The sequence below is a fragment of the Glycine soja genome, chromosome 12 (genome assembly GCF_004193775.1).
Source record: "Glycine soja cultivar W05 chromosome 12, ASM419377v2, whole genome shotgun sequence".
Classification (NCBI taxonomy): Eukaryota; Viridiplantae; Streptophyta; class Magnoliopsida; order Fabales; family Fabaceae; genus Glycine; species Glycine soja.
Window position 1 is genome coordinate 40,229,155 of NC_041013.1, and position 23,544 is coordinate 40,252,698.

Sequence of the window (23,544 nt, forward strand, 5' to 3'; positions counted from 1 at the left end):
AAAAATTTAATTTTGTTATTTCTTCTAAAAAAAAGTATATAGTGATTTTGTCCGTGACTAAACTTCATAAAAAAAGTGACATCCATCAACGTGATAGAATATTATTTTATAATATACTTTTAAATTTAATTAATTAATTAAATATATTAAAGTTATCATATATATATATATATATATATATATATATGAACATATTAGTTGTAAGATCAATTTATTAGAAATAAAAAAATAATACAACCATTTAGATATATTGTAGGTATGATGTAGTTTAATTTATTTTTTGTTTGATTTAAGTATTAATAATATAACTAATAATTTCTAAATTGATTAAAATTAATGTTTATTTAATTTTTTAAATAAAAATATATTATTTAGAATTCTTAAATAAAAGTTGTTAAAATTTTAAAAATATATTTTCAGAAGAAAAAATGTATAAAATTAGAAAATGTTTTATAGGGAATAATTGTATATCAGTGTTAAAAGAATGTATCAATTTTTTAAAATAAAAATATAGAATTTTTTTACATTAAATACTAATAGAATAATATTAAATATTGAAAATAATTATATACTTGAGTTAAAAAAATGTATCAAATTAAAAAGATTTGCATACGGGAATAATTATATATCTGTGGTAGAAAAAATGAATCAAAAATTTTAAATATTAATATAGAATTTTATTACATTAAATACTAATAGAAAAATTATATTAAATATTAATAAATACTTATACACCTGTGTTACAGAAATGTATCAAATTATAAAATTTTGTATATGGAAATAATTATATACCTGTGCTAGAAAAAATGTATCAAATCTTTTAAATAATAATATAGAATTTTATTACATCAAATACTAATAGAATAATTATATTAAACATTGATAAATAATATATAGGTGAACCCGTAAAATCTAAAAAATGTGAAAATATAAGAATGTATAATCGGTAAATTAATTATACATGTAAATTATAAAAAATCATGATAATTAATAAAAAATTACCATAATTATAATACAATTGAATATAATGTAATATGAAATTTTCAGAACCAATTAAGATGTAATGAATCAAATCAACCTTAAATTATTTCTTAATTATTAATTTTATTCTCATATATCATTTAAATTATAATTATTTTCAAATAGAAGAAATATCTCACTTAATAGTATCATGATGAATTAATGAAATAAGAATCATTAAAATATATTAATTGAATTGAATAATATTATTTAATAATTTTAGATGAAATAAATATAAAATTATGACATGACATTATACGGTAAAATCAAACATTTATATATGTATAATATAGTAGATTACTCCAACTAACACCAATATGAAAAACATTATTGAACAAGTAATGAATATCACCGAAAAATTGGATTGACCGGTTTAATTAAAATATTGAACAATCAGGCCATGTTTAGAAAAATTAGTTGAAAGTTGAAAAATTAATAGATAAATAAAAATTAATAATTAGTAGCAGAAATTTGTTAAGTTAATTTATTGAATCATAATAATGCATTTGGTAAAATAATATGTTAAAATAATTAATAAAATTGAAATTAAATGAAAGAAATGAATATGTTTTCATGATATTTTATAAATTTAAATTTATTTTATAAAAAAATATTTCTAGTATTTATAATTTCATTTTTTGAATTAATATTAAGCTCATGTATTGTATTTAAAGATAACTTGTTTTGATTATATTTTTTAGTTAAATATATATATATATATATATTAATTGGCTTAAAAGTTTTTTTTCTTTTATCTCACATGGGATTAGTTCAAAACGTGAAAAGGAGTAATAGTAAAGTGTGTTGTAACTTATTTTTTAAAAGTTAATTTAGTTAACTTGTTTCTAAACTCAATATAAAGTCTACAAAAAAAAACTCCACTTAAATATTAAGCTTTTTAATTTTTCCTCTAAATGCGTTTCATCACACCTAACTTTTTGACAAGCACAATCCTCTCTCTATAATGAAGCGGCGTACTGATCTCAACGTTATGACATGCATACTAAAACTGACTGATTGCAAACATTGTATTATACAAAGAGAACAAAATCCGGAATAAGTACGTAACTAGTTAAGTGTTCTTAGTTTGCTTATTACAAGTGGATATCTTCAAAGAAGAGAAGCAGAATCGATGGGGAAGAAAAACGGAGAAAGAACGGTACATAAAAGTGACCGAAATAATAATATGTCCTTATAGTAAGAGTTCTGGTTTGTCTTTAGTTTTGGCATCTCATGGCACAATTCAGTTATGTTTAATACACGTAGTGTATTAAATATGTGCATTATGTAAGAGTCAGGGAATGAAGGCAAAAGGAAATTCAGATTTGTTGCAGTAAACACATTTGGGTTCTTCTTTAAAGTAGCCATTCCATGAAAACGAATTCGACAAGAGTGGGCCGGCTAGTACACCCCTTTTAACCTATTCGTCACCCCTTGTTTTATTTTAGTTATAATGAACATAATCATTACTACAAAACAAATAAAACTAATTAAAATAAAATGAAGATGCAGCCAAATAAGGTTTACACGATCCTCTGATCACTCCAAACCTACTAATGCTTGCGGCACTACTTCTCCTATATATATCCAAAAGAAGAACGAAAGATACAAGAATATATATTCTGAATAAGAGACGTAGCTGAAAATTCTTCTGTGAACTTTATATTATTACTAGAGCCAAAGTTTGACTACCTCTCCAATCCTCAAGTGACTTTTGCCACTGATTTCTTTCATAATTCACCAATCATGCCACTAGTTTATACCAGCTAAATGATTTTAAAATCTGCAGTTGCTGTACTCATCCAGCGTATGCTAAGAACAAGGTTCTAGACACAATTATACACTTTATATGTTATTTTTTTAAAATTTTCTAGATATATGCCTTTTTTTAGACGATCTTAATCACATGGTTAAAAAATAAATATAGACACATTTTTCAGCCGAATTCAAACCTTCTTCGTCATGTTGCAGAAACTAAGTACATAAACTAAGTGCATATTTAATTTGAAGTTAATAATATTATACATGCATTTCAATATAAATTTAGCGGATAAAAATAAAATCAAAATAAAAAAAAAAGAAGATTTTGATCTGTTAACATAAATACTTTTACTTCAAACTAATTTTACACCTTTTGAGAACCAAATTTGCACTAATTTTTTTTTGCTAGACTAACCTGACTCTGCTTTATATATATGTCTTGATGTAACCCTTCGATGCCATGCCCTTCCTTCGCTAAATATGTTAAGATTCACACAAAGTAAGTAGCTATCAAACCATTCCTTCCGCTTTGCCTCTCTACCTTTCAATATTCCTGAACTCACTAGTTACACAGAACCTTAATCAAGCAAATACCATAAAACCATATATCTTACTCTTCAACCACTTCTTCTCCACCGTTGTTTCTCATTTCTCACTACTTCCAACACTCCCATGCACGTCACGTCGTCACAAAGCCACATGAAAGCCGAGCTAAAGGGCACGACGTCCATTTCCTTTCAAAACCCTACCACCACTCTCTTCAACAACCCTCTCTCGGGAGCACTCAAAGGGTGCCTCGGAAGCCTCGATGGGGCATGTATTGAGAAGCTCTTGCTCCACTGTGCCAGTGCTTTGGAGAGCAATGACGTCACCTTGGCTCAACAAGTCATGTGGGTGCTCAACAACGTTGCTTCCCCTGTGGGGGACACTAACCAAAGGCTCACCTCGTGGTTCCTAAGGGCCTTAATCTCCAGGGCTTCAAGAATTTGCCCCACTGCCATGAGTTTCAAAGGAAGCAACACCATTCAAAGGAGGTTGATGAGCGTCACCGAGCTTGCCGGGTATGTGGATCTAATTCCTTGGCATAGGTTTGGTTATTGTGCATCCAACAATGAGATTTACAAAGCAATAACGGGGTTCCAAAGGGTGCATATTGTAGATTTTAGCATAACTCATTGTATGCAATGGCCTACTTTTATAGATGCTTTAGCAAAAAGGCCCGAAGGACCCCCTTCACTTAGAATCACGGTTCCATCTTGTAGACCACATGTACCCCCCTTGGTCAATATATCAATACATGAAGTTGGGTTACGTTTAGGAAATTTTGCTAAGTTCAGAGATGTCCCTTTTGAATTCAATGTTATAGGAAATACAGGACCATTAACAACAGCGGAATTGAGTGATGAATCAACTAATTTTCACTTTGAAGCAATGTTAAGTCTCTTGAATCCTACCATGCTAAACCTTAGGGAAGATGAGGCTTTGGTCATAAACTGCCAAAATTGGCTACGCTATTTGTCTGATGATAGAAAGGGAATTAGCCGCCAAAGTCTGTCGCTTAGGGATGCTTTTTTGAATATAATCAAAGGTCTTAACCCCCGGATTGTGCTCTTGGTTGATGAAGATTGTGATCTTAGTGCATCAAGTCTCACATCAAGAATAACCACATGTTTTAACCATATGTGGATACCCTTTGATGCATTGGAGACTTTTTTGCCCAAAGATAGTTGTCAGAGGTCAGAGTTTGAATCCGACATAGGCCAGAAGATTGAGAACATCATAAGCTACGAAGGGCACCAAAGAATAGAGAGGTCGGAATCTGGGGTGCAAATGTCCCAAAGAATGAAAAATGTGGGCTACCTCAGTGTTCCATTTTGTGATGAAACTGTTAGGGAAATAAAAGGTTTGCTAGATGAGCATGCTAGTGGGTGGGGGATGAAAAGAGAAGAAGGTATGTTAGTTCTCACGTGGAAAGGAAACAGCTGTGTGTTTGCGACAGCTTGGGTCCCTTGTGAAATGAGGGATCATATCGGCATTGATGCAGGCCTGTCTTAAACACACTTCATGAGAGGCAAGTTTGGACCTACCATGAGGATGGGGTTGCAAATTGCAATTGCTTAATTCAGTGGTCCAAAGAGGAGAGGCAGAGGAATTTCATCTCTTTGTGAAAGTTTTGAAGTTGATCTGCAAAAGACAACTAGAGAAAACGGCTGCATTATGAGAATTATTACTATTGACAACTTTGTAATGGAGCTCTATAAAGTTGGGTCACATGAAAGGCAAAAGGGAGAAAAAAAAATGTGTACGCTGTCCTTTTAGTATGAGACAAATTTGTCTCTTTTGTTTCTTTTATGCAGCTTTAACTTGTTTCTGCTCAGAGCTTTAGGTATAACTTATAAGAGGTTGTATGGAAATCTCTCTCTTATTATTACCTAGTAGTTCTAATAATGAAAATTTTCAGATTAATTATTAGCATCCTTTGTATTCAAAACATATGCATACAAGGTAAGGCTGACAATAACGTTAACGTACCATAATATCATATTCGTGGGTTCTTACATTTAATGACTGGCTCAAATATTAATGTTTCCTCAATGGGCGGTTTTCAAATACTACCGTGCAATTTAATTTTTTAAGGCACTTCTAATATTATTTCTTAGTACGTATCCAAATGCATATAAAAGGACCACCCAAAACTTTAATTTTTTGATGAGTAGTCATCATCAATGTGAAAATGTACACAGGCTAGGGCCAAATAATTATCTTTTCGAGTAGAAGGTGATAATGATAACTCATGAATTGTAGCATGTACACAGATGATCAACCCATTGCAGTTAGGGGTCCAGATGGGACCTCTTGTGATTTTTGTTTTGTGTTTTTAATGACAATCAAATTTGATTTTAACTGGGAAGGGAAAATGGACAACATGGTCCATCCGACAAAGCGAATCCGACCTGCCGAATTCGAACCAGCGACTTGAGGATAACTGAAGGTGGTCCCACTATACAGTTCTTGCGGTGTCATTGTTTTTAAATTATCAAAAATGTCCACGTAAGAGGACTTGATGAATTCACTATAACGGATCAGATAAATACTCTTCCATGGAATAGGTCAATGTTTCAATCAGTTATCCACTAAGGTTGATTAGGATTTGTTTGGTTTAGTATTAGATTAAACAGATAAATACTCTTCCATGGATCACACACACATTTTTTATGTACATTATGAGAAATAAAAATTCAAATTTTTTTATTTAACATTCATTTGGGAGTCTTCAACAATAAACTACACACATAGTTAATAGCGATAAATTAAAATGACATACATAAAGTCTGTCTCCTTAACCACTCGCACATATCGACTTATATTGAAGAATGCCAAAATGGTAGGCTACAGGAAATAATATAAAACTAAGAATTGAAGCAGTGCACGAGTCATGAGACCGAAACAAATCCAGAAGAAGACATGCATGACACGAGCGTTGGCCATATAAATCTTCTTATCATGTCTTTAAGTGTGCATAGAATAGGAAACTTTAATAATATTACTCATACTTAAGAGCTTTCATTTATCTGAGTTGCAGATAGTGTTTGAGAGTTTCAAAGATGAAGAAGGAAAATTCAAGGCTGAAATTAGCAACGATGTGAAAGAATTATTAAGTCTCTATGAGGCATCATCACTACAAATGTAGTGTGTGAGATAAAGTCGCATGAGAAGAAAACCATCAACCTATTTAGGAGGATAAGACATTTTCAAGAACACATGTCGTGAACTTAATGAAGGAAGGGATAGAGAGTACTGTAGTGGCAGACCGAGTTAGGCTTGTGTTGGAGGGGCTTCCCTTTCAACAAAGCTTTCACAGACTAGATGCACGGCGATATTTGGCAAAGCTAGATTTCAACATGGTTCAATCATTATATCAATAAGAACTAGAAAAACTGTCAAGGTACGTATGAGGAAATAGAAAAGGAAAAGTATAATCACACATTATTAAAAGAAATTATCTGCAAAAAATCAGCACCTAATCCTGATTAAGTTAACATTTATTTTCTAACTATTAAAATTAAAGAAGTTAAATGGTACATAACTTTAACAATGTTTTAAAAAAATAAAATCATATACTCATTGTAATGCTTAGCGATGTGTGTGCCTCAAGCAAAAGTAAAGACGCATGAAAACCTATCCTAGTCATCAAGAAACGAGAATGGATACTTCTCATTTATATCATAATAATAAAAATAAACAAAAATATACAATTGTTCTTTTAAAATTTTAAATTACAATCATTTTTAAAATTATAATATAAATTGAGTGAATAGAGTAGGTAAAGTTAATATGTTTCTTAACATGTTTTATTTTGTTCATATAAATACAAGTAAAATAATGACGTCAATAAATTATTCTAACAACTCATAGCTCAACAAAAAGCCAAATTACTAAGCCAATAACTTATAAACACGGACCGGCCAATATTTAAACAAGTGGACGAGTGGTACTAATTATAGGAGTTTCAGCGGATTGAATTGAATCGGTTTTGATGAAAAAATTCATCCGATCAATTATTTCGGTTTTGTAAATGTTTAATTCACATTTTTAATTCCATCAGATTTAATTTAAATCGGTTTAAATTGAATCAATTTTTTATTTTAATCCTACTTTTAATTTTTTTAAATAATTAATAAAAGATAAAATATATAATAAATATAATAAAAATAATAATTTAAATATCAAATATTTTATTTATATTATTATATGACTAATAATAAAATACTTACTATCTTAACTCATATAAGTAGAAAAAATATCTTTATTAAATATATTTTTCATAAATAGATATAAGTTATATGATAATTTTATAAATATATAAGAAAGAAAAATAAAAATGAGTATACATATGTATAAATTCAATTTAAATCAGTTTCTAAAATCAAATTAAAAATACAATCTGATCCAATAAAAATTTTGGTTCAATTTTTGATTTAGTTAGTTTTCAGTTTTTTGAAATGTTTTTCAGTCCATGTTGGATTGAATCGTTTTATGATTATCTCTATTAATTTATGTTGTCCAATGTCCACCCAAGTACTCATAACACCTAATAGGTTAAAAGAAACATAACAATACCTCTTTGATACATTCTTATATTAGCATATTTTTAAGATTTAAATATATTTTTAATTTCTTAAATTTAGAGATGTATCTTTTTTAGTCTTTCAAATTAAAATGTTTTTTTAGTTCTTAAGTTTGCAAAATGTTTTTTTCTGTCTCTTTAAACTGATTTTTAACGTTGGAAATGTAGAATTTGTGACATTTTTTTTACCAAAAAAAGACAAAAATTTAAGACACTAAAGAGAGAGACTTTTAAATTTAATTTGTCAGAGTGCTCATCCTGACAAAAGATCAAGATTCATCTCCTCCTTTTTATATAATTTGTACCATTTTTAGGGTATCCAAGTATTCAATTAGATTGAGTATCCGAGATCTTGTTTTGTTCACTACTAAAAAAAGAGTTTTTTACGACAGTTAATAAGTGCATTTAACGACGGTTATTAATCGCCGTTGTTTAAAATGTCGTTAAAACAAAATTAGTTTTTACAACGGTTATTATAATAACCATCTTTGAATGTATAAATCTTTCAAAGACGGTTATTAATTAATAATCGTCTTTGTATGCTGTGTCAGCATTTACATTCAAAGACGGTTATTTCGTAATAACTGTCTTTGAATGTGAAAATCAAAAACCTTTCAAAGACGATTATTTCCGTCATTGAATGTCAAAAGAAAAAATCTTTTAAAGACGGTTATTTCGCAATAACTGTCTTTGAATGTGAAAATCAGAAACCTTTTAAAGATGATTATTATGAAATAACTGTTTTTGAATGTCAAACGAAGAAACTTTTTAAAGACGGTTATTTCGTAATAACCGTCTTTAAATGTCAAAAAGAAAAAACTTTCAAAGACGATTATTTCGTAATAACCGTCTTTGAATGTCAAAGTAAAAACCTTTCAAAGACAGTTATTTCGTAATAACCGTCTTAGAAAAGATATCGAAAGTGACAAATTATCAGACATTAAAATTGATATCTAGGTACTAAAATTGATATCCAACTTAATACGTACTAAAATTATCAAACATTAAAATATAATTATGGGTTTGATGACAAGTCATACTTTAAAAACTCCATGCATGAAACAATACAAAAAAGTGGACAAAGTGAAGTTCAAAACAAGCTAGGTCAAAGCAATCAACCTTAACATGTAGAAAAATAAACCAATCATTACATATATCAATTCACTAACCTTTCAAAATCATTTAGGTATCATATATCATCTCATGGCTGGAAATCAGAGTGACTCAATGGCAAAAACAACACTACCACGCACACACCAAGAGTAAGTATAGAATAAATGAAAATCAGTAGATTTTAAATAAGAAACAAGACATCTTTCATTAACTCTTTTGTCTGCCATTACAAATTATTTGACATCTATTTAATATGCATATTTCCAGTAATTAAACCGTCAAAGAAAGCCAAACTAACCCAATCCAAATTCTACTTCTGTGTAATTGACCATTAAAATATGAGGTAACCTCTACATTAACTTCATGCAACCCTTGCACCTCATCTAGGTTTAAAGTTGCATACCTACATGAAAATTAGATACATCCAAATTAAGGAATTATAAATATCAAGAAACTATTAGACTAATATATAAAATAGAGATCAAATGCTCAGATACAGGCACACAATGAAGATCATGCTCATTTTGGTTGTTAATTAATTGAAAGAATAACAAAGAGGTAAAGAAAGTAAAAGGACATAAATTTCGTAATTACTTTGGCAATACTAGGTGGTGAAGTGCACGAGATATGCTAGTCACATATGAAGCTAATGATCCTATAGAAAACTAAGGATGGGATGATCCAAGATTGTGAAATGCTTTTCCATTTCAAACACAATGCAATGCACACACCCAAATTAGAAACAAATCCACCCACCTTATCAATTTTTTCAAAGTTGTCGGCCTTTCGCAGAATCCAGCCACCGAGTGCTTCCCCACACACTGTAGTGAGCCATGGCGGCCTTTGGCGGATTGCTCAGCCTTAGATTCACCTTTGATCTTCTCCTTTTGCCATGCTGCACCCCTTCACCACCTTTCTCCTTCTCCTTCTCACCATTCTGAACCTCTACCACCTCACATTTGCTCCTTGACACTCCATCAACCTTCCTCTTACTCTCACCACACAAATCCCTCTCCTCCTTCACATCAGAGATTATCCCCTTCAACACTTCGCTGCTAATCACACACCTCATTCCTCAAATCTAAGCTCCACCTATCCATATTGTATATGATTCCTAATTACCTAAACAATCATTAACACATTAATCAATGATAACTGTTAAATAATAGTGAATTAATAGTGGAAAATCGGTCTAAAATCAACTTAGAATTAATTATTTAGCAGTTATTTATGCTTTAATTTGGAAAGATTTAATTAATTTCGAATTTTGATTGCAGATGTGAAAAAGGGAGGTACAACAAGCAAAAAGGGGCAAAAATAAAGAAAAAAAGAAGTAAATCAGAAGAAGCCCAAGTCCAGCAAGGCGCTAAGCGCAAGACACGCGCTGAGCGAGAGGTTTCGCGCTCAGCGAGACTACGAAGGCCCAAGCCCAAGTTTGCACCTATAAATAAAAGGGTCAATCTAGGAAAAACACCACCACAGAACCCCCTCTCTTAGGGGTTTCATTTACTCATTTTCTTTCTTTCACCCACTTCTCGTTGTAAAGCCCTCATGATCATGAGTGGCTAATCCCCTAACTAGGGCCTGACGGGCTTAAAAAGCCAATGATGTATAGAGCATTTTAAGAGTTATCAATAAAAAGAGGAATTTCCTCCAGGTTCTTTATTTATTTATCGTTCTTTCTTTTTACATCCTGTATCTCTGAACTTGCTTTCTGTTAGGGTTTAGTCCACTCGGGAGAGGGTAAAGCCTAATTAAGGGTAAGGAATGAATACTTGCATCTGTTTTAAGGGTTAGGCCACTCGGGAGAGGGTAACGCTTAAGAGAACACTAAAAGGAGGAAATTATCGGGTTATCTTTTAGAGAGTTTTTCTTCCAGTTCTTTTATCTGCTTTTCTTTCTTGCTTATTCTGCATCTCGGACTTTGTTTTCTGTTAGTCTTTAGGCCACTTGGGAGAGGGTAAAGCCTAATTAGGGATAAGAAATGAATGCGTGAATCGATTTAAATATTCTATCTTCTAATTTTATCTTTAAATATCTTTTCTTTTCTTTTATCTTCTAATTTTATCTTTAAATATCTTATCTTTTATTTACCTTATCTTCTATCTTTCTTTATCTTTTATTTTAAATTCTTAAGTCCCTGTGGATTCGACACTCGGACTTCCGAGAACTTTACTACTTGTGACGATTTGGTACACTTGCCAACAAGTTAACAATCAATCCAATTGGGAAAAAAAACGATAATAAGATAAATGCACTTAAGCTTCACTATACGATAAAGAATGATTTCAATTCAAAATTAAATCTAAAATTGAAATCAGAAGCAAACCTGGTGATGTTCATGATTTTCGAGCACAGCGAGATTCAATGAGCTATATTATACTAAGAAGGTTCCTTTTTTTCTCAATCTTTGCCTCAATCATTTGATTCTAAGTTCTATATTATACTTGCAAGAGGTTCAACACAACAGGGGATAATGGTTCATGGTTGATGCATGCTCAGTTACTCACCTTTATAAATAAACACTACCTAGTTCAAGTTAACCAACCTTTGTCACGAGACAGAGGAACCCACGGTTCCAGAAAATCTCTTCTCGTTGAACTTAAGTATAACATTGATGAGTGCACGTGCTTTCTTGGCCGCGTGAAGAGTACCATCCGTCAAAAGCGAATACAGCGAAGACATAATCGAAGTCTCCTTGGCCAGAACACTGGAAACTTCCACGCCAACATTAACACACAGAGCCAGCAAAATGGACGCACATTACTCCTCCCCTGAGCGCGAAGTAGCAGATTGCAAAATCTTAGCCACCAAAGGCAACGCCTCAACTCGTAACAGTGCATAAGCCCCTTCCACACTCTCCACCAATGCCACTAGAATGTCCAAGGAATCAGTTACAAGATTAGCATTACCCGGAGAAGCTAACGTATTAACAAGAACAGAAACCGCACCCGTCGATAACACAATCACGTGGTTTTTCCGACGCAAGAGAAGTCCGAAGATTGCAACCACGAAATTGTTTTTTCCAAAAGTTGTTTCTTCTTTCACCATTTCCACCAACGCCGGAATCACATCGGGGTCCGCTGAGTGGAAGTATGAGAGTGAGAGTATGAGAGCGTGAGAGTGAGAGGGTCAGCTGAGTGGAGGTCAGCAGGGAGGAAGGTTGAAGAACTAGGGTTCGCGAAAGGAGAAGGTGGGAGGACGCGTTTTGCTTTTTTTTTTTTTTTTTTTTTTTTTTCTGAATTACGATGGTTTTTTATTAAAACGCATAGTAAATTTAATTACATATAACATTCTAAGGTGATTTTTAATAACCGTCTTAAAATGTGTGTCGTAAAATATTCTTGCCCTTATAATAATTACAAAAATGTCATCGTATCATTTTTAAGGCGATTCTTATGCAACCGTCGTAAAATATGTGTAGTAAAAAGTTATTTTTGTAGTAGTGGTTGGATGGTAGGTTCTCGACCAAGGAGAGCATTCGGATATCCTGTTTAACGAAATTATTCTTGACTTCAACGTTACATAAGATTCTAGTCTTTATTAAATTTATTACTAATATAATACCATATTTTTTAAGTTAATATTTGAGCTCCTTAGTTCGTTACACTTGTCTAGATAGTGTCACATCACAAATACGTGACAAAGCAAAGTGGGTTCATGGGATATGATAATGATGCCCAGGAATGCATTATATAATTAATGATGCCCAAGAATAATGATGCCCTGATTCATCGGATATAAGAATAAGACTGTGCCCAGCTGGCTCATCGTATACGATATTATTATGCTTTCATGGAATATATAATAATAATAATACGACATTCAGAGCTGTTCTAGACTGACCAAAAATCTCAGCACGGTTGTATCCATTTGCTCAGATGTCATTGCTGCTGCTATGTTTTCTCTTTACGGTTTACCTAATTTTATTTCCAAACATCTTTTCAACGGTCAGGTTTTACGGGATAATAATACTACCATTATATATTACATTTTTCTACGCGTATTTACAAAAAATAAACATCTAATTTATTTCCAAAAATAAATATCACATCTTGTTCGACCAAATTAATTTTCTTATTACATTATCACTCTAATATGATCAACTTAGTAACATGCATGTGAGATATATCACGACACTCAAGATTAATAACGTTAATATAAAAATTAACAGAAAAACTAATTTAATCTAAAAAGACACTATAAAAAATCAAAACAGATTTTTTTAATTTAAAATTAAAAAAGTTAAAAAATCAAAAATTATATTTTAGCTCAAATTTAATACTAGTGGTTTTGTTCAACAATTTTTAAAATATCTATATATGACCGGCGGCGCGATGGATTTGGATTTAATCTGCATGAACTGCACTTAATTAGTGCGGTTTATATTTGAACTTCATATAGCAGTCCAAATTGACGCAGTACTTCTTTACTTAGCATAGGAAAGTTGTTGATTTCCTTTTCTTAATAAGCTGACTATGTAGACTTTAGAACGAACCCTGCCCATCCTCAACCTCAAGTTTTCATGGTCGACAAACGATTCATCCAATTTTTTTTCCAATTATTTTAAATTTCATCCTTTAAATTACATAATTTTATTTTTAGTTAAATGAATTTATAAGTAAATTCTTTTTAAAATAAGATGAAATTATACTATGTTTATATATTAAAAATTGTCATTTTTCTTCCATTTGTCTTAAAAATATAATCAAGAATTTGATGTCACTTAATAAATCATAAAAGTTAACTTAGTCGTGAAAGAGACACAAAGTTGAACAACAACAGTAGATGATTTTTTTGAAACTAGCATTTAAATTAATTTTCACTTGGTCATGTCAACTTGTATAGTTAGTAAATTAACAGTACGGCTGCATTTGACGCGTAAATAAAACATAATAAATTATATTGGAAAATTTTAAAAAGTTAGTCGAATTGATTAAGACAAGGTTTTACATTTGAAAGATTTGAGCTACAAAAATATTCATTTATTTCTTTAATTTAAGATAAATGTAAGTATTTTTATAAATATTTTTTTAGTCCAATTTTTTTTCTTGAAATTGGAGCATCATCTTCACCGCTTAAATTTTATTTAACCAAAAAAAATTATAACACTGAAAATCAGATTTAAATTTAAAAATTAAAACTCTTAAGTACGTACACTTTTAAAAATCAACAAACGTGATGATTTATAATCAACAATAATATTAAAACTCTTGAGTACTTACACTTTTAACTCTTATAAATATGTACTTTATTATCCATCTTTCTAGTTTCTTATATCCCAATACCCTCCTCTTTTGTCAAGTAAGCTCCCTTTTTGGGAAAAATGGACAATTATTTAACGAGGACAACAAGTAGACAATCAATACAGTTATTAAATGTATTTAGATAATAGGTAACGTATTTTATTTTTATTTTAAATTATTTGTTTTGAAATATAAAAGTAAATCAATTTAAAGATTTTTTTATAATATAACTTGTCAAATACTTGACTATAAGTATCAGCATGGTATGTTTTCTGTAAGAAAAGTACCAAAATAATATAATGATATGATTTATAGATAACTTTTTTGGTTAATTTTGTATGTCATCACGAGTTTAATTTTAAGTTCATGTGCATAAAAAATATTTATAGGAAATTTAATTTTCTTAAATATTAATATCTTAGAGTATTAGTCATTGACTTTTGACCAAACAATATTTTCGGTTAAAAAAAAGCTTGACCATAAGTTAATTACCAAAACTATTCCGGTGCTTTTCTTTGTCATTACACAAATAAGAAAACATATATATTTGTACAAATCAGGAAGGTAAATTGAATGAATTGTGGGCATATCGACTCGAACTTCATCTAACCAATGTAAGAGTTAATGATTTTTTCCAATAAGAATAATTATTTATATTTTTTATAATAAGAATGATTGTTTGATAGTATTTCAATTAATTTATTGATATGATTATATTGAAAAATGAGTTGAAACTGAAACTTTCTTTTCATTTGATGAAGAATAGACCGGATAAGGCTTTTTATACCAACTTTTAAGTTTCTTTAACTAGTTTATAAATTATTTTAATCAAAACAAACCTATTTAGTACACGAGTTTATTTTAGTATTTTACTTTCATAAGTTATTTGAAATAATTTATGAAAATAAGTTAGCTAATAAGTTATTAATTTTTTTTCTTTTTAATTTTATTCGTACCATTTTATTTGAAAATCCATTTTATTCTTTCATTTTATTTAAATTTAAAAACCCTCTTATCCTTTTGTTGCTGTCAGAAAAATCCTTGTATTTAATTTTATGCACACACAACACACAATAGTCAATGCATCAATTGTCATCGTTACATCATTTTTAATCATACGGTCACACAAATAAAAATTTTAAATTTAAACAATATCAATAAAATCACAAATTTTTTTACCATTTTTTAACACAATTTTAAAAATTATTATCGTACTTTTTAAGATGATAAGTTACTAGAAATAAAATCAAAATGTAAAAATATTAATTATATCTTTTTACCTCATTTAGTTAACTTTATCAAACATATTTCAATTAAATCAACTAATTTATAAGTTTTCAGTTAATTTTTTATTTTTCAACTTCTTGTATGAAAGAAAACATCTCTTTATATGTAATTTTAAAGAAAAATAGATAAAATTATAATTAATGGAAAACTGGAATAAACAATAATATAAAAATGAATTCAGCAATCATAACTCAAGTCATATGAATGTGAATAAGTGTGGTAAAAAAGAAGAAGGAATATGAATAAATAAGGGAAGTGTACGTGGCACGTGGTATGAACTATTGAGTAAATAACCATTAATACAATGTACGTAGCATCATTGGTCAAACGGAATATTGAACGGCATGTATTTATTTTGCGTTACCGGAGGCCCAAACCCACAATTAATGGTATGTTAGCTTTATAGATAGTATTAGTAGTAAAATGTAGAAAAGTCAATTTGATATGGCAGAACCGTCTATATAAGCGCAGCCAAGGTATTTGAGCGAGTCCATCAAGAAACCTATGACTCTTCACAATATATAGTAGTCTTCAATTCAATGTCTGCACATGTAATGGCTGTTACAGGACTTAGAGTTTCATCGTTTACAAGCTCACTTGCTTCATGCCCATCCATTTATCAACCATGGAACCTATCGTTACAGACATCTAAACGAGGGACGATTCATAATAACTTGTCCATCAAGTGCGTTGCTTTCAATGACAACAAGGTACTTTTGTTTGCATTTTTCTTCTCTTTCTAAACCATGAACAATGTTTTCTATATATAGATGTCTTTGTAGTTGTTTTTGTCTGGGGGCGTTAATTTAAGCTCCCATATTCTCATAAAAACAGAAATTTGCTTTATTCTTTTAGCTTTACAACTTTCTGATAACTTAAAAAATACATTATGTGGCCCCGATCCAAGGAGTTTTCATCATGCAAAGCCACGGTTGAAGTGTAGGATTACTTCAATGGTATGTTCGGTTTAGAAGAAAAAAATAGAAAGTGAGATAATATGTATGGTTTTTGGTAAGAAAGATGATAAAAAAGAAGTAAAATGTTGTATAAAAACTAAAAAGTACAAGAAATATATATAAAGAAGTATGAGAAAATAAGATGAATATGGTCTTACAACAAAACAATACTCATTATCTCACGCTTTCACTTTTCAACCTAATTTTGGATGGATGAAATTTTAATATGATCCCTGCCATTTATCTTTCATTCTTTCATTTTATTCGACAAACCAAACAAAAGGAGAGATTTTGATAATTGTGTTTTCCATCTTCCCATCATAATCCATTATACTGAAGACCGCTGTAATTTATTGATGTCAACTTTAAGGATACATTATTTTTAACTATTGAATTTAATCAAAATCTACTTATAAATTAAAGATTTCTTATATTGTATGTAATTATAAAGTTGTCATCTATAGTAAGAATGTTGACTTTAAAAATCATATCTAGGATGATTTCTAATTTATTATAAATATAAAAACCATTACACTAATAATATATGAAAATTGAGTTCTTAATTTTTTTCTTCCTTTATATTTGTATGAATAGGATTGTTTGATACTGGAAAAAATTATGAGAAAAGTCTTCCATAAAAGTAACTAGGAATAAGCATAAGAGTGATGATACACTTTCATAATTTTCACCATTTCCCCTTTACTGGATTTTCTCATGTTGATGGTAGTAGGTGCCCAGTCAAATTGATCTTCGGACAAACAATTTTGAGCAAGTTAAAAGAAACAGCCAAATGGCGTTGCTAAACTCAAGTGATCCAATCAAAATATTGAAGATGATTGACACCATCCAAAGGTTAGGAATTGAGCATCATTTCAAAGAAGAGATCAACGTACAACTTGGAAAGGTAGGAGATTGGGATGTCACTCAAGACCTCTTTGGCACAGCCCTTCAATTTCGCCTACAAAGACATAATGGCTGGCCTAGTTGTTCTGGTAAACTTATTTGTAATTTAAATGAAAATTGTGTTGAATATTGATTGTTTCTTATTTTCTCTCCAAAATAAAAGGACAATAAGACAAAAAAATTAATTGTAGCATGATTCACCATTATTTACATTAGCGAACTTGTTTGTCCTTTTAAAACACGAGATTTTAAATTCATTTGTTGTATTTCTAACTGATGAATGAATGATGGTATTGTTCAAATATTAAATATATATTATAAAATTTTATTCACAAGCCTATTTCCTATGAACTTTTATTCTCATTTAGCCTCTGTAAGGTAGTTGCCTAATGTTGTTACACATACCAACTAATTTGATTAAATGTATGTTGTTGATTAATTGGTCCAGATGTTTTCAAGAAATTTTTGGACAAGAGTGGGACTTTCAAGGAATCAATCACCAATGACATTTGGGGTATGTTAAGTCTATACGAGGCATCATATTTAGGTGCAAAAGGTGAAGAAGTATTACAACAGGCCATGGACTTCTCCAAGGCTCATCTACACCAGTCACTCCCACACCTAAGTCCTGAACTACGAAAGCTTGTTGCCAAAGCCTTAACACTTCCAAGGCACCTAAGAATGGGTAGGTTAGAAGCCAGGAACTACATGGAAAAATATAGCCAAGCAACTAACCAAATACCTGCTCTTATGGAATTGGCAAAGTTAGACTTTGCCATGGTTCAATCAATGCACCAAAAAGAATTAGCAGAAATCTCCAGGTAATTTTAAGCTCCACATGATGACCATAGTAAATAACTAAACTAAAGGGTGTTGTTAGTTTGAATGAAAATGAGAATGAAGGTGTATTGGAGGAATTCAAATAAAGATTGTATGTTAATATATAGTGCTATGTTGTTAGCTAGATAGTTATAACTAGGCTACAGTAAAACTAGAGAAAATTACCATTAAAAGTTAAAGAGAAGATAAATATAAACAATCATAACTTTCATTGATTCCTTAATATATTGAAATCCTACATTAAATAACAAACCTAATGAATTGAATGATAATCCTACAAGTGTCATCATCTAATGTTTGGAAAATTAAAGGAAAATACAAAAATAAGAAAATATCATATATTTATAATAACCTAACCCCATCCAATAATCTTTGGACAACTTAATTTATTGGGTCTAAAGTTAATCCCATTGTTTGTCCAAATATCTGGTCAATTGGCACTTAATTTTTCAAATTATGTTTTTTGACTTTGATTCTTACCATTTTTAATCCATTATTATTATCTAAAAAGAAAATGTGGTTTGAATACGCATCATATAATTGTTACTATGATCTGATTAGGTGGTGGAAAAACTTGGGACTTGTTGAAAGACTTGGCTTTGCCAGAGATAGACCAGCAGAGTGCTTCCTATGGACAGTGGGGACTTTTCCAGAACCACGCTATTCAAATTGTCGCATTGAACTTACAAAAACCATATGCATTTTGCTAGTTATGGATGATATTTTCGACACTTATGGCACATTAGAAGAACTTGTTCTTTTTACCGAGGCAATCAAAAGGTTTGCATCTAGAATTTGTGTGAATTAAACTCAATTAGCCAAAATAATAATCAAATATGACACTTCTTTTTATTTATAGGTGGGATCTTGATGCGATGGAGCAATTGCCTGAATATATGAAGATATGCTATATGGCATTATTTAACACCACCCATGAAATTGCATATAAAATTCAAAAAGAGCACGGACAAACCGTTGTTGCTTGCTTGAAAAGAACAGTAAGATTTTAAATATTCTTTCAAATGGAAATATGTATGTAACTATAGGCAAGATTAGGATGTTAATGCGAGATTGGTGCTTAATTGGTGCAGTGGATAGACATATTTGAAGCTTTTCTAAAAGAAGCCAAATGGTTCAACAACGGATACATCCCAACTTTTAAGGAATATTTGGATAATGGGGTGATTTCTTCAGGATCATACATGGCCTTGGTGCATGCAACTTTTCTCATTGGGGATTCCCTATCAAAGGAAACCATTTCCATTATGAAGCCATACCCAAGGCTTTTCTCTTGCTCTGGGGAAATTCTTAGGCTTTGGGACGACTTGGGAACCTCAAGGGTATTGATACATTTAGATACACATCTTTTCCCTAGTTAGTAACTGATATACATTTAATTAACCTGATACAAAAGTATCATAATTCCTAAATATCCTAATTGCCATTTTGCTAAAAATATTTAATTAGATTAATAATATATTAGAACAAAAAAATGGACATTGTGACGATAATTTGTTGATGTTTCATGTCCAGGAGGAACAAGAAAGAGGAGACAATGCTTGCAGCATACAGTGTCTCATGACGGAGAATAATCTTTCAGATGAAAATGTTGCCAGGAAACATATAAGGCAACTAATACAAAACTTGTGGCCAGAGCTAAATGGTCTTGCTATGACCACAACCGCTCTGCCTTCGTCGGTTATGAAGGCTTCTCTTAACATGGCTAGAACTGCTCAGGTTATTTATCAACATGGAGATGATCAAAACACATTTACAGTTGATGATTATGTGAAAACATTGATCTTGACACCTTCTTCCAACTATTGAGATGAAAGTGATATCGATTGATTAATTGTCAATTATGTGTTACATGATTCATATTTATAATTTTTAAACATTTTTCTTTGCTGATGGTTGACTCCCTTCATTCACTGAAAAACATCAATGAAAACAATTGAGTAGAAAAAAATTTAATTTATATACAATATAAGTGTAAAATACATTTACATACACATCTAACTAGATTTGACCCTTTTATCTAGTCATTCTATTCATTATATGATCTGTTGATAAGGTAAATTTTTATTGGCTACATGTGAAAAAATATTTTATTTCGATAATGTATATAAATTAAACTCTTAACTGAAATTAGAAAACAAAGAAACTTTGAACAAATATTTAGAGATAAAAAGGTATTAATTCATTTAAAAGAAAGGAAATAAAATTATTTTGAGATAGACTTCTCTCTTCGTAAACCTTCTTTTTTAAAAAGAAAATGATATATACATTGACAAAATGTTTTGAAGGGCAAACAATAGAACAGTGAAGTAAAAAAAAAAAAAAAAAAATCAATTTTGGGCTATACCAGCCAATTTAGCATTCATATTAGTCCTGCTGCACCTCTGTGGAGGTCTAACATTGGCAGAAATAGTAGACCGAACATCTTAATTTCCGAATTTCTAATGTTATCTAAGTAAAATTTCAAGAATCACATTAAGTTAAAGTTGATTCACAATTGATGAGTGTTATACCACACATGTTAGCAAAGAGTCTGTCTCCCATTCTTCAATAATTAACCTGCTTTTGGGAGTATCATATAACTAATGAGCAATTTCATTTGATAATAATGATCTCTCAAGAACTAATTGACAATTCAGGCCTACCACGAAGTCCAGATCTTCGGTTTGCAAAGTTGCCAGCGATTATTCCTTAACCAATACCTATTAATTATCAAGCATCTTAAAATTCTTAACAATTTGGTTGAAGGTTTGGCCAAATCAATCCTTGTCATGCCCTCACCTTTTATCTTATCCTTGCTTATTTTATCATAAGGTGCTTGTGATGAAATGCACAAAGTACAGACTTTCCAAGTCCCGAATCCTCTCAACAGTCAACAAAATCTGATCCCTAAGTGTCCAACAATCCTCTAACTCTTATCACAAGTGTCAAGTCCTTGAAACTCTATTGAAAATAAATATATATGTTTAAGATTTAATTAATCATGTTATCAATTTTAGTAAAGAATTTGATAACTCCTCGATTAAAATTAGAGATTTGTTATCATGATAAAAATTATGATAATAAGAAACAAGTTTTCTATAATTTTAATCTAAATGTTTTTTATCGTAGATTATTGTGAATAAGATATTAATAATTTAAATAGATCAATATATATGTAATGGTCTTTATTGGATAAAAGATTAATAAATCTCATTTATTAAATTGCATATATAGATAATATATATGTGAATATCATCATTAAATTGACTCAAAGTGAGAATTCCTAATGATTAATGTTACTTTAATTTATCAATAGGAAGTTCTCAAAAAGAAATATGGTAGTTTTCTTTGACATAAAATTATCATAATGATTAACAAGTTATTTGTTATATTTTAATTTCGGACACCAAATGTCTTAGGATACTAATTGAATGAATATTGCATATGATTAAATACTTGTAGAATTAATTATTAATCAAGAAGGACAACTTTAGGTAATGAGTTTGAACTCCATGATAGAATTAAGACATTGATCAGAACAATTGAATGACTTAAGAAATGACATTGATTAAATATAATGTGTTAACTTATTAGAGTTTGACAATAATATTATACTCTAGAGTTAACTTTGAACTATAAATGATGAAACAAAATATTACATTATTCTTCTAGTGGTTCTTGAAGGTAAAAGATGTTACTTCATTCTATCTGAACGCTAAGAGTGTTGTTACAGGCCTACCTTAATTAATAAATTGATTATGATTAGTTTACTATTGGTTTAATATTGAACCTAACGAGTGTTTCCATTTTTGTAAAAGAAAATAATTTATTTGATAATTAAATTAGAGAATTTAATTTAATCAAATAAATATTTTAATGAAATATTATTATATTCTTTTGATAGCACCAAGAATATAATTAGTATATATATAAAAAAAGAGTATTATTTTATAATTGGTATATATAAAAAGGATGTGATTAGTTATTGTGATTAGTAATGTGATTAATTGTGAATTATATTTATCTTATTATAAGAAGTTCCTTAAAATAAAAGATATGAGATAATTTATTTATATAAAGATAAAGAAATATAAAATTATTTTAAATAAATTTTTTCTTTTTTTCTTTTTAAATAATTGTTAAATTAACATCATTTAAGTTTTTGTAAAGAGAATATTAAAAGTGATGAATTTATGATACTTAGTAAAATAAAGCTAATTAAGGAAAGAAAGCTAATTAAAGCAAACAAGCTAATTGAGAAAAGCAGGACTAATAAAGGAAAGAAGACTAATTGAGGAAATCATGGTTGATCAAGGAAAGAAGACTAATTAAGAAAATGAGACTAATTAAGGAACATAAGTTAATTAAGAAAAACAAGACTAATTAAGGAAAGCAAACAGATATCCACTAATTTGCACCTATAAAAGAAGAAGAGAGAAGAAGATAAAGACACACAGAAATTCCAAAATAATATAATTCCTTATGGAAGACAAATGTTAGAAGAAGGAGAAACAAATATTGGGAGTCATTCTTTCCCTTCATTCTCTTTCTTATCTTTTCCTCCTTTACTAAATATTTCCCTCTTACAATTGTAAAGTCTCCATGACAATGAGAGGCTAAACTCCCTTTATTGGGAACTTGACAATCAACTACTCTTGATGTAATTTCTCTTTATGTTCATTTATGAATATTGATGTAATTTCTCTTTATGTCCATTTATGAATATTATATTTATATTATCTTTTCCTGTGCTTAATATTATTGCTTATGGTTTGATCACCTATTTGCATTGTAAGTTTTAGGGGTAACATTGGAAAACGTCATTTTCTAAGAATTGGGAAATGATACTTAAATAAAGTGATCACTAGGGATAGATTGATATTTGTTTGACCTCTTATACATCTTTATTCTCAATGTAATTTACTATTTTAGCTCTGAAAAGGGATTTCAGAGTGAAAATAGATAAATTGGACTCTTTCATGCGGTGAACCAAAGTTAGAGTATAATAGTAGATACATGTGTAAATTGAAATAATTATAAATAGAGAAAAATCATTAACATTACATCAAAGAATAGCTCTTGTTGGCTAAGTTTCCAACATTCTTATCTTTTAAATTTTGTTTTAGAATAATATTGGATTTTCTCATCTTTTCTATCATTAATTAGTTCATGTTCAATTCTTTTTCTTGTTTGATTTACTTTTCAGTAATTTAATTTAAAGTTATTTTTAAATTGAAATGATATAATTAGTTAAACAAATTAAATATATAAAAATAAAGGATAAATTGAT

At 29.9% G+C, this 23,544-nt stretch overlaps 2 protein-coding genes across 2 annotated transcripts; both read left to right on the forward strand.

Moving 5' to 3' along the window:
- Positions 1 to 3,165: 3,165 nt before the first annotated feature.
- On the forward strand, positions 3,166 to 5,256 carry LOC114379258 (scarecrow-like protein 32). Its single transcript, XM_028337885.1, has one exon. It carries the CDS (start codon positions 3,454 to 3,456, stop codon positions 4,834 to 4,836), a length of 1,383 nt encoding a protein of 460 aa, XP_028193686.1. The 5' UTR covers positions 3,166 to 3,453; the 3' UTR covers positions 4,837 to 5,256.
- A 10,786-nt stretch (positions 5,257 to 16,042) lies between these two features.
- On the forward strand, positions 16,043 to 20,165 carry LOC114379598 (probable terpene synthase 11). The gene is made up of 7 exons (XM_028338284.1): positions 16,043 to 16,265; positions 17,242 to 17,503; positions 17,863 to 18,235; positions 18,816 to 19,034; positions 19,114 to 19,252; positions 19,346 to 19,594; positions 19,788 to 20,165. The coding sequence occupies exons 1-7, from the start codon at positions 16,095 to 16,097 to the stop codon at positions 20,079 to 20,081; spliced, it is 1,707 nt and encodes a 568-aa protein (XP_028194085.1). The 5' UTR covers positions 16,043 to 16,094; the 3' UTR covers positions 20,082 to 20,165.
- Positions 20,166 to 23,544: the final 3,379 nt, after the last annotated feature.